The sequence below is a fragment of the Phyllopteryx taeniolatus genome, chromosome 14 (genome assembly GCF_024500385.1).
Source record: "Phyllopteryx taeniolatus isolate TA_2022b chromosome 14, UOR_Ptae_1.2, whole genome shotgun sequence".
In the NCBI taxonomy this organism is placed as follows: Eukaryota; Metazoa; Chordata; class Actinopteri; order Syngnathiformes; family Syngnathidae; genus Phyllopteryx; species Phyllopteryx taeniolatus.
The window spans coordinates 10,216,715-10,230,011 of NC_084515.1; the positions used below are offsets into that span (position 1 = coordinate 10,216,715).

Here is a 13,297-nt window from a genome sequence, read left to right on the forward strand (position 1 = left end):
CCTGGAGGCAATTGGGAAGAGTGTTTAACAACTCAAGCGGGAGTGAGAGCGAGAGAGAAAAAAAATAAATCCTCAGTGGTGGTGAGGTCTTTGATTCATCAACAGGTGCCACAAGGAGCATTCCTACTATCAAGGGTGAGACATTTGTTATATTATCATCGCATTTAATCATACAATTGCATGCAATTACTGTAGGTCTTTGAAGTTCTCTATGGCGAGGAAGGAAGGGTGAGAGATTTGACACTATAAATGAATGTCTCATCATTTGCAAACACAAGAGTGTGGAACTTTTTCGTAATTCATATAGAAAAGAAACAACTCAACTATGTTTCTATATAAAATATTAACACTGAACAAAATCTTCATTTGGTCCACCTTCCCAATATAATGAGATTTAATATAAGACCTGTCTTTTTTTTTTTTTATTGACGCTGTGTCAGAGAGGTATTATTTGAACAATTTAATTATTGATTCAATCGGTAATTTTTTATGCTTTTGTGCACCATTTTATTTGTGTGTATATACTGTTTATACGACCCTCTCATGTAGAAGAACAACACTCATTATGATGTGCCATCATGAGGTTTAAAAAAATGAAATTTTGGAAGATCCTTTTTAATCTCACCTCAATCAAATTTAAGACCACTCCTTCACTAAAAAAATAACCACTGGTTGAAATGGGCTCAATCTTAGTTACGCAATAGTTGACAAAAATATTTTGATAGTTGTTGACATAAGTATGAATTATGCTTTTAATAGTGATTGCACAATAATTACAAATTCATTTAAATCTACAAAGTTTTCCAAAGACAACAAAGCAAATACTAGGACCTATAAAAAGTGGATTGAAAAGTAAGTATAATTTTTAAGATGAATTCATTAATTAATTTTGGAAAATTAAATCTCCCATCGATACCCCATAGTAAAAAATAAATAAATAAATAAATCATACAGGTTCTATATTGGATTGTGCAGGTGTGCCTAATATAGTGAATATTAAGACTAAATAATATTTGCATAAAGTCGGACAAAACTTCATTTACAGTATGAATGTTGTTCCCATTGGAATCAAAAATCAAAAAGAAAACTTCTACCCACTTAATAGCCCCGTTGTGTGAGATAATCCTTAATTGCCCGTCAACGCTCGTTTCCCTTGAGATGCTAACACATTCAAGTGTAGATATTCATAATATCGAGGAGCGCATTTGATTGGATTTGGGGCTGCTGATCCTGTAGATTTACATTTAATGCTACTGTGCATGGCTCAGGGGACCTACGCAAGCCCTGGAAATGAGTTCCAGATGCAGGCCCTCAGCCATGCACGTCGCTGTAGACGGGGGGAGACAGAGAGACCCGCATCCCTGAGTGAGCGGGCCGCTTATAAAAAAAGGTCTTAAGTTTGCATAATGCGATGGGGTTCATTCAAGCCTCACGGCTGCGGCTCATGAGCTTAGCTTTTCACCTGCGGCCCCACAGACAAAACCTCTGCCCTTGAACGATAAACACTCTCAGTTTCCGCTCCCCGCTCTGTCTAGGGATCACTGGCCCCCGTGCAAAGTTTCGATATTGGCCCCCGTCACCAGGTTTCCATTTTTTTACAGCACCGCTGCTGAGTGAGAGCTTTGAAAGAGGAAGGAAAAGGAACCACAAACATTAAAAAGTTTGCAGCTGCTCATGAGGTAAAGCTCACCTTTGTGAACCTGCTCTCATTCTGAAGAGCCCACATACCGGCAATCGGGCCAAATTTCAGCATTTTCCCTCCCTTCCTATCAAAGTCGGCAAAGGTCCAATTCTCAAATGTCCCTGAAAGATTAACTATAACAGTTATCCTGTGTTGTGGGGTGTGTTACAAGTGATTTTTCTTCCTGATTTGCTCGGTAGACGTAAAATAATGAGAAACACCAGTGAAAGTTAGGCAAACGAGTTGGACAGGAGGATCAAGGACAGGTAAAGCAGGTACAGAGATACCGATAATTGGGTCAGATTTTGCCCTGTTTTACGATCAGAGTCAGCAAAGGCCCAATTGTCGGATGTCTGAACGTTATCCTGAGCGATGAATCTGTGGTCTGGGGTATACATCCATCCATTTTCTGTACCGCTTATCATCACTAGGGTTACGGGCGTGCTTGAGCCTATCCCAGCTAACTTTGGGCGAGACCCTGAAGTGGTCGCCAGCCAATTGCAAGGATCTGGGGTATGTTAGGAGTATTTTTTCCTTCCTGAACTACTGGGAAAATGGTCGGGCCGACATTGGTAAATGTTGAAATCTGTTCAATATTCATGAGACAAAAAGGAAAAGAAAGACCAGAGAAAGTCAGGCTAATGAGCGTGAGAGAAAGATCAAGGACAGGTAAAGCGGAATACAATACAGAAAGAAATGTCCCCAATTCTGATCAGAATCAAAAAGGCCCAAATGTCAGATGTCTAAAGGGTATCCTGAGTGGTTATCTTTCGGTGTTGGGTGTGTTAAAAGTGATTATTTTCCACCGCGATCTGCTCGGCAAAAAAGGTCTGGCCAACAGTGGTAAATTTTAAACCAGTTAATTATTCACAAGAATGTGAAAATGAAGAGAAAGTGTGATTGTAAGAGACAAAGCGAGTACAGGTTCAGCGGGATAGAGACACACCAATAATCGGGCCAAACCTGCCCCCTTTCCGATCAATGTAAACAAAGGCCAGATTCTCAGAAATCTAAAGATGGTTATTTTGTGTTGTGGGGGGTGTTGAAACAGATTTTTGAGGACTCAAAAAACAGCCTACTAGTCCTCCTCTTTCTTCTTTGTATTTCGCGGCAGTCATAATACCCTGTGTCACTATGCTGCCTCTCACAGGTCAGTCTTGGTACTACACCAGACATCAGGATTTCGGAGAGGAAACTCGGGCTTGTCGGTGGAGACGTCATTATGTGTGTCATGTGCTGTGTTGGTCATCTCGAGTACGCCACACACAATATGAGGGCAGTAAGAATACACGGACATTTTACCCCCATTGTGTGGGATCTCTCACCTTTCAAATATCGGTGTGTACCCTGCTCTAGGCCAGTGACTTGTACGGAATATCCAGCGGAACCTTCAGCCTTTTGTTTTGCAGCTTAATAGCTCTCCCTTCTCCTCTGTGTATTTGTCCAATGTGTTGTCTGCCTCTGTTTGCCTCACACTCTTGCCTTTCTGTCAGGTCAATGTTTGTGCTTTCACAGCTTCCAAACAAGCACAGCAGCATCTGTCACCACTGCTTGTCAGGAGAAGTGTCTGTGGATCCAAGCAGGCTTGGCTCACTGTTGGACTCACTACTGTGCACACAGTAAATACAAACAGGGGCCCTGCACACGCCTTTTGGGTAGAAAACATGTATTTTACAGGCTAGTTGAAATAGATCTACTTTGACAAGGAGAAGAAGTTATTGTCAGGAATGTGTAACTGCTTTTAGGGACACTTGAGCCAGGTCAAAAAACGATCGGGATGTGCTCTCGTTCTCCACGCTGCAGGCACAATTAATGTACCGGTACTGGCGATACTCAAATAACTTAAGATGTGAAATGCGGTCATCAGGGGTTGTTTAGGATTTTAAAAAAATCCTCTTCAATACGATCCTGCTCAACAATGATGAAAATGTTTCTTTCACTGCTCATGTATTCAGATGGTGACCAGCACCTTCTACCTGAGTTTAAATTCCTCTAATTACCTGACCCCAATAGCTCTGTATCACTTATTCTGCCTTTACAAAGATGATAACCTTCAGCATTGACTGCCAAGGTAAGAGATGAATAGTTGTAACTTGCAAGTTGAATTTGTTACAATACTAAGCTCAACGAATCAAATTAATTTTCCCTATTAAAATGAATTGTAATTCCATTAATCCATTCCAGCCCAACCCAAAACCCACCATGTTGCATGCTTTTAATAAACAAAAATAGGAATGTATTGTATACAAACCCTAGCAGGGAAATAAGTTTGATAGAGTACACTGTAATTAATGTACGTACCATACTGTTGTATTCATGTGTCGGTCGAGTGCAGTTAAAAGGCACGGTTTGCCGGGTTAGTCTGTGTGTGAGCGTCCGGACGTGAGTTGTGGTCTACAGCAGGTCCTTGTGAGTGTTCTCATTTTGTATTTGTGTTTTTGACCGCTTGTCTCGTTCAGTAGGCGTCTGACAGAGTCCTAAGTCAAAGTTGTGTACTGCATGCATCCTATTGAGAGCTGTTGTTAAGATTTTTGACTTCCTCGTGTAACTTAATGAGCAACCAAAGTATTACACACAGCTCTCATTATGATGCAGTGCATTTGGATACATTTCAACCTCTGCGGAGGTCTGTGCCTTTCCAGTTTTAACTCGAAATAACACCTTCAAAATCATGTTGATGTTACACTGGCTTCTCACAAATGGCTCGTTGCCATGGCGACCACTGAGCACCTACTTTTGTGGTCTCCTGAGGACACCTCTCATGTTGTGTTAAACTTTGCCGCACACTAAAATGATCAGGCGGTGTTTATTTCAAGACAAGATGTTATAACACAGATGAGTTATGTTAGTGTTAAGCATATACATTCATTGGCTTGATTTTTTATATTATCTTTTTAACCTCTGACTAATCTTCTTTGTAGGTTCACATATACTACTGTATATATATATATATTCCTAATCTTATACTTCCATCCATCGATACTTATCTATTTCAATTGATCATTGCTAATGTACAACTGAGCCCAAAATTGAATTTTTATTTGGTGAATGGGAATCTTCTGGCTGGTAATGACACTAAAAGGTTACAAAAGACTTTCTTTCCAAAGGATCCTGGTAGCATAATATAGACTGGCGCATTTTAATCAACTATAACTTTACAACATTGGTGCCTGCATTGGGAAAGACTGTGAATCATTTGGGATGTGGAACTTTGTCATTTCCAGCCAGAAGATACCCAGTCACTAAATAAAAGCTCACTTTAATTCAAAATTTGGCCAGGTTATTAATAAATTGGGTTTGAACAGTACCTAGTAGACATTTCCATTCCATTTGCCTATCAGTCCGTCCTCCTCCCCTCTTTGGAGCATTCCTAATGGGTGACGGAAACCATCCGCTCCGCTTGAAAGGTCACTGTTTCCAAAAAGAATAAGGAAAGTGTGTGAACGGCAACAAACGTCAAATAAAACTCTGACAGGAGTTATGAAAGTGCTTGTTAAAGCACATTTGTTAGCAAAATCCTTGAAGACTCCTTATAATGGCTCCACAAGGTTCAAATTCTTTATAAAAATGCCAATGATTTACATGTCATAATTCCCTGACAAACATTTCAGTAGCATTTCTGGGGGTGCACTGTGTGGCCACACATATTGCACATACCAGAAACCGCCATTGTCTGTAAGTGCATAATGTTGTGAATTTCTGTGGTGAAACTAGCCACCAAAACAAAAAAGAGGTCTTTTCGATTTATCTAAAAGTGAGCATCAGCAAAGTAACTATTCTCATTGATGTTAGTTGCTTCGCTAGCTTTTCTATGAATGTAAATATGCGAAAAATGAAAGTCAAAGAAAGCAGAGGGGTTTTTCTGTGAGTTGTCTGTGTGTACCCCAGTTCACCTGTACTCGCTCTTTCTCTTACACTCATTTCTCTCACTTTCTTTGCTTTTTGCATGTTTTCATGAAACACCCACTTAAGTAGATGCGCCGACCGCCACACATGGTCTCTCAACAGTGATGTCATGGCTCAGATTTCTCAAACAGCCGCCAATCGCCAACCTCAAAACCTTTGACCAATAGCAATTACACCGGTGGCTTGAACTTGACTATGTGAGTTTGAACTGCTTCAGCCATGTTTCCACCAAGTGGTAGTTCACCACAGCAACAGTTTGGAACAGTCAACCCTGATCAGGCCGCTATTTCCACCGTGCGGTGTGTAGGGCAGATGGCAATAGTTTTAACAGCTATGTAAATAACAGTGTGACACTATACAGTAAATGGAGGATGTACAGTGCACACGGAAAGTATTCTCTACACTTCACTTTTTCCACATTTTGTCATGATACAGCCTTATTCCAAAACTGATTACATTCATGTTTTCCTCAAACATTCTACACACATATTACAGTGATTTTTTTTTCTTTCTAATTTATTAAAAACAAAAAAACAACAAGAAATCAGATACTTGAAGTATTCACAGCCTTTGCTCAAAACCGTGTTGATGCACCTTTAGCAGCAATTACAAAAAAAACATTTCATATTGCTGAAGCTTCATCAGTGAACCCGCCCGTTTTCATGGCTGGCAACCAGTCCAGGGTGTCCCCCGCCTCATGCTTAATGTGAGCTGGAACAGGACAAACTGCCACCATTATAAGACCTTGTACAGGTACAAATCGGTAACATTCTTCACTGTCAAACAAGTGTAAAAACATTATTTCAATTTGTCGACTAGTTGACGAGTCGGCTTTACGACTGCGCATTGACGTTTAAATCTTGAAGTCGACTTATCGCTCATCATGTGTTGTTGGCATCCCGCCACCCAATCGGGCAATTTACAGAGAACTTTCGATTCACCCGTCTGCTGCCCTCACCGGAATATAACGCAGTGTGGAGCAAACAAATATCCGGCCAACAAGGCGACACGGTCTATATACATCTCCGCAGGTCAGAGTCTACAGAAATATGCTGGTTGTGGATGAGAGGAGCGGTTAGCCTCGCCATCTTAGGCTATTCGGATTGCCGCTAGTTTTGAAATATTCATACCAGCGGGACCATTAGACCAGCGGCAAAAGGTGAAGCCTCATCTTCGTCACCAAAATGTTATGTCCAATAATGCGTGGACAACAACTGTGTGATAACGAGAACTTTATTCATCATAGAAGTTGGAAGCTACAACACACACCAACATCACGACACTGGTTGCACAGTCCCCTTCAAAATATGCAAGTCTATCCTCAAATAGAATAAAAGCACGTGAATGAGAAACAGAGATATGCTTGATTTTTTTGGAGCCTCGCTACGATGTCCCGGCTTACAACACGCTATGCTACGCAACACAAGATGAGACCGGCCCGCTCGTTGAAGAGAAACCCTCTACCGATATCATCAATTGTCCGCCATACGTTAGCATCGCAAAAACACAAAAAGCCAATGAAGAATTAAAACCCTTTTGACTTGAATCTTTTAGATGCTCACTGACCAGTCTTGCAAGACTTGCTGAAGTGTGAATTTTATTTGGTTTCCAAATTGCTCAACCTTAAGGGCATTCAAATGAGGAGAATAACTGAGTCACTTGTCAGGCTCATGATTATCCAACGAGGTCTACATTTTCCGCCTTGGCTATTTAAGAAAGATCCTTCCACAGCATTTAAGGGTCAAGGCTCCTCATGGTAATTCCTGCTGAGAAGTGCTGTTAATCTGATAATAGTTTCATTATAGCGTCGGGGGAAAATCAGCACGTTCACCAACCAGTTGATGACATGACAGTACACGGGGCCAAAACTCACAATGGGCCCAGAGGGATTATTCTGAGGGGATTTACCTTCTTAGAATATGTTCTTCTCCATCTGTTTTTGTGGTTTCTGTCAAAGAAGTCACAGAAACAGATTTGATAATATTCCTGTTTTTTTTTAGATTTGATACTTGCCATCGGAAAGTTCAGCTAAAGTGCTAATATTTAGTTCAAAATTCTAATCCTTCTAATTTAATAATTTAGAAGGAAGTTGTTGTTTCATTGTCATGCAATGTTCATGAAACGTGCATTTTCCTGCAACTCTCTCTTTGGTTTTCTAAAATGTACTTGAAATCAATTTCTTTTAACTGCCTTATTTTGTTACTTGAAATTATTAGCGGCTCTTGGGAAGATATAGAAAGGTATGGTGGCTTCTTTTGCCCAAACTAAAAAACAATGAACACATTTGTGTATTTTTAGAGTTCATAACATGTAGTATTTATTTATTTATTAATGTATTTATTTTATCTGTGAATTTTGTGACCAATGTATTCATTTGTTTTCGTATTTATTCATTTTATAACTTATAATACTTCATTATTTTCTATTCTTTTTTTCAATTAATCTATTTAATAACCACAATGGACTTGTTAAAATAAATACTCAGGAAAATAAGACACACACAGCGAAAGCAGCCATCAAAATGAATTTTTATCCGTGTAAGACCTCACGAAATGTAACTAAATTTATGAAGATAACGGTGATGTATTAACGAACAAACAAACAAACAAACTAACTAACTAATTAACTAACTAGACTATGTTGAACTTGCCTAAATTAAACTAGACTAAATTTAACTAGAAACTAAATAACTAACATAACATTTTATTTGGCGTACCCTTGGACACCATTTCATGGCTACGCCACAAAAAAATCTCAATAGAAAGGTTCCATAGCACCGTAAACTACTGCTGCAATAATAAATACATTTAATCAAATTACATTTTATGTATTAGATGTTGCACATTTCCCTAATGGAGTGCCTTGTGAGGTTACATAGCCAGGCACCAATGAAAGCATCACAGCCAGACTCAATATAACTGAGCCTTCAGTCATCATCGTAAAGGTTTATATAAATACTGTATATCAGTAGCCCATACAAAAACAGTGCATTGTCTCATGTCTTTGCAACACAAAGTTAAATTAAGACCTAAGGGGAAAAAAAAGACCTTGTGAAAGATGAAGTGACACTGCTTTTTGGAGAGTTTGTAATTTGCTCTCTTGGGGGAAGCCGCAGCAGGGATTTAAGTTCACATGACGTCAGTTTGGCTAAACGCAATGACATCAATGGTGGAGGGAGGACAGGGTTTTGTACAGCAGAAAGTGGAAGTCTAAAAAGTTTGGCTGGGCAAAATTAATAGTGCTGCCGGTTTGGTTACAAGGCATCCTTTTTCTTCCAGAAAGACAACATCACACAACACAGAACCACACAGCGTGACTTAAGGGTTTAGTTTCATTCGGATAAATAAACAGCGTCAACGCTAAATACAGGACAACTAATTGTCAACAGCATTTCTCTCCTCAGTTCTCTCTAAAATAGTGCCAGGGAAATTCAAATATGACTCCTTTTCAACCTGGCGACTGTGCAGTCGGTCCAGTCAGCTGTGACGCCGAACATCTGCAGTTCCCCTAACATATTATACAACGTTCATGCCAAAGATGTAAATGGATAATCACAGTAACAAACAGATGGAGTATTATCCAGATTCATTCCTGACTTTCGTTTCTGTTTTAATTGAGCCCAGCCATGAGCGAGGGTGCGTGATTAGGATTTTAGCACACTTCATGCCAAATTGTTGAATTAGTCTTTTAATTATACAGCTGACTAGCACTGCAATTGTTCATTAATGGTGAGCGGCTTTAAATTAAGCAACACTTTTGGCTTGGAATGAGCTAATGCGGTTCCAGTTCAGTCGATACCTTCTTGATCCCTAAGGAGTTTGTGGGTTTGTTTGAAAATTGCTCTCGTCTTCTCCTTCAGCCATGACCACTAAACCCCAATGGAGTGCCCTGCTAGCCCTGGTCTGCACCATGTCGCACTGCAGCTTTGCTCACGCAGCGGACTCCTCAGCCCCTGAGCAACCGCTTACCTTCAGCCATGTCTATAACATCGACATTCCAGGGGGTTCCGCTTGCAAACTGGAGCGCCTGCCTAGCCCGGATGAAAAAGGTCATAAGAAATATTTATCTCAGAGAAAGAAATGACTAAATAATTACTGCAGCACACTATACTATATGAAGTGGTATTTGGCCATATGTTGTAGGTCTGCAGATGGAAACCACAAAGAGTGACGCGAACGACATCATCTTCAGGCACAACATCAGATTGCAGTCGCCCAAGTGTGACTGCGGGGAGTCGGAGACTTTTAAATCTCTCCTGTACAGACTGAATGGCTTGGAAGAGGAGGTCAACTACCTGAAGAGCCAGTGTGCTCAGGGATGTTGCGGCAGTGGAGGGGCAATAGGTAGGATCCAAAAGGAACAGAAATGAACAGAAAGTAAAGGTTTAAAACTATGGCTTATCATCAACAGACTAGTAAACCGGCACTATTCGTGGGGGATAGAGACTGAGCCCTTCCTCAGTTCACTGTACTCTTTATATTGCTTGTGTAGGTGTGGACACAATCTGCGGTGACCATGGTACCTACCGGCAGGAGACATGCAGCTGCCTCTGTTACCCTGGATGGGAAGGCCCAGACTGCACGGTGTCCTCTTGTCCGGACGAGTGCAACGACAACGGCCGCTGCGTGGATCGCAGGTGCGTCTGCCATCAGGGCTACACCGGAGAAGACTGCAGTGAGCTGATGTGTCCCAACAACTGCAACGACAAGGGTCGCTGTGTGGATGGAATATGCGTCTGCTTCCCACACTTCACCGGCGACGACTGCAGTGTCCAGAAGTGTCCCAATGACTGCAGCCGGAATGGCCTTTGTTTTGATGGCCAGTGTGTCTGTGACCAGGGCTTTTATGGAGAAGACTGCTCATTAGGTAAGCTAGTTTGTTGGCGTTTATGTTCATCCATCCATTTTCTTTACTGCTTATCCTCACTAGGGTCGCTGGCTGCTGGTGCCTATCCCAGCTATCTTCGGGCGGGAGGCGGGGTACACCCAGCCAATCGCATGGCACGTAGAAACAAACAACCATTCGCACTCACATTCACACCTACGGGCAATTTAGAGTCTCCAAGATTTTCTTCACTAAATATGGACTATGCTCTATATGATCGGTTTCTCTTAAACAGGAACTATTCCCCCCAACCACAAACATATTCAACTGTCTAATCAGTCATAAATCCGTATTAAGCAAGTCACATATGTGAGACTTTACAGTTATGTAAGAATGTGAAATCAATTTTCCGTCATTTTCATATCGCAAATTAGTTGAAACAGAATCAACAGCACCTCTGCCATTTGTAGCCAATTAGTGCTCTTATGTAGCCTCAATTGCTTCAGGGTATAACTAATCAACAACAAAATCCACACAAGTGATTAATCTGTTATTGTGCCCATCGGTGGGATTAAAAGTACTTTGGTTTTTTTTAAATCAAAGGTCCTCAGTTATATGTTAGGATTTCTGTCCCTATGACAAAATAACCAAATTGGTAGGTAAGACGGAACAGACCGTAGTCTAGAACTAACCTAAACTAACACAGTCCTAAAGTCATGATTACATTAAATATTTGTGCTGTCTGACACTGTATTATTGCGCCGCTGTGCAATCTGGTCTATAACGTGCCGTTCGTGACCACAAAATATAAAACAATCAAATTAAAAGCAGTAAGTGAGGCCCTAGCTGAGAGTGCCTTCTTGTTCTACCTATGAAACTATATGACCAAATAAATGTATTTTTTTTTCATTATAGCACATATCTACTATGAAGTATGAAGTGTCTAAGTAGTACTCGCCATGTCTTTGGACTCACACACAGAGCTCACGCAGACGCAGTGTTGTTCATTTAGATCAGGGGTGTCAAACTCTTTTTTTGTCTTTTTTGTCTCATTGTAGTTATGATTTCCCTCAGAGGGCCGTTAGAACAGTGAAACCATATAAATGTTTAACCATCACCAAAACATATTATTAGCATTACACAACAAATTGAGGGATAACTAGTTTTGAAATCAGAAGACAAGGATAATAGTATTGTTGAAGTTACTGTAGAAGAAGGGTTTGGTAACAGAAAAATGCAATATCTCAACATTATTGTTTATTATTATGACCATTTTGAATTTGGGTACAGATTTTAGCAAAATTGACGAGCACGATTTGCTTTCGCGGGCCACATAAAATGATGCCCCTAGGCCTTGAGTTTGACACCTATGATTTAGATTTAAAATAGTCCATGTTTGGAACGGTTGTGTTTTTAATTTGCTTCCAGACTTTTTGGTGGTTACCCTACCAAAAGAGACCACCTTCGGATTTCAATTCGTGTTGTTACCGTAACCATGAGAACCACACCCTAACTAACCGAGTGGGGGGTCTTTGCTGGAAGCGTTGCAGATGGTGTAACTAAAATAGTCCTCTTCTGTATGTTCGAGGGACAAATCTTTAAATTGTTTAGATGTCATGATATTTAAGGTGAATGTCTGTAGTTTCACCACCCACCATGCCCCAGAGTGGCCTATACAGTAGCAATTCACTTAACACTTTCATTGCCGTTGACGGCTTTAGAAGTCAAATATCCATGTTAACTAGGAAGGCTGGCAGTGAATGAGTTTAAAATATCCGCCCACCGGTAAAACTGGCCACACGCTAAAATGGTTACAGACATGCATTCACTTTTTATAACACCCAAAGCATCATGAAGTCAAAATCTGATTTCTTCACGTGTTTACTCATCGAGGTAGTCAAAGAATCTGCCCAACAGTTATTTTAGATAGCAGTCGATGGATGGGGGTCCTTTCTGCGGTGTGACCGCTGACATAGTCACTGGCAGTAGCTTTGGCCTTCAAATGTCTCATGTATGCAGCAACACAGCAAGGAAGAAAGAAAGAAAAACAGTCAAGCTCAATTGAGCAGCACCTTAGCTGCTAAATGTGTGCTTCGCAAAAATTCCTACCGCCTCAGGAGTGCAGTGGAAATTGCATGCTGTTTGCAATTTAAGTCGACACGAGCAGAAAGGGTAGCAGCTGCTAGCCAGCACACAAAGTTTAATTCACACTTTGAGCTTGTGACAGTTTCTAAAAAGATCTCCAAGACAAGGATGCTGGTCGGTGGCAGGTCATTTCCCTTCAAAGTCAAAAGTGCTCTTGTCTGCAGCAAAAAAAAAAAAAAAAAAACATGTTTTAAAGTAATGATCGGCAAATACCAACTCTGTGCACGTTCCGTGGCGCTTCTGGCTATATATTCGTCGCTTATCTTCATCCACAAATGGTTTCTTGCCCGCAGAGCATGACTCTTTCGCTATTAACAGTAGCATGAGTGTCAGCTACATTAATAGCAAAATATACTGGAGGTTCATGGATATTTTAAGCTACACATCTTGGATGCTGCAGGCAGTGGTGGTGCGAGCTTGAATGGCGCCCTGTGCGAGACCCCCTTATTTGATCCCAACACCACAATTGAACACACACGCACACACAAACACACAGATACACACACATACTAATGAAAATTGCACTAGAGTGCACCTTGATTTTTCTGTAAAATATATTAAATTACAAACAAAAAGGAATAAAGACAATTAAGAATAATTACAATTAAGGAAAGAAATACAGAATTAAAAACTTGCTTGGCAGAAATGTATAAAGTCTTATGGGAATTTTATTGAAACAATTTTGTTGCCAGCAGGCGGCACGGTGGACGACTGGTTAGAGCGTCAGCCTCACAGTTCTGA

At 40.7% G+C, this 13,297-nt stretch overlaps 1 protein-coding gene across 1 annotated transcript in view; it reads left to right on the plus strand.

Moving 5' to 3' along the window:
- tnn (tenascin N) overlaps positions 1-13,297 on the plus strand; it is a 37,979-nt gene continuing 24,682 nt past the window's right edge. The window contains exons 1-4 of the mRNA XM_061798299.1: positions 1-135; positions 9,447-9,635; positions 9,730-9,930; positions 10,079-10,453. Of these exons, the coding sequence (XP_061654283.1) occupies positions 9,449-9,635; positions 9,730-9,930; positions 10,079-10,453 (763 nt within the window). The 5' untranslated portion in view covers positions 1-135; positions 9,447-9,448. The remainder of the gene's footprint in view (positions 136-9,446; positions 9,636-9,729; positions 9,931-10,078; positions 10,454-13,297) is intronic.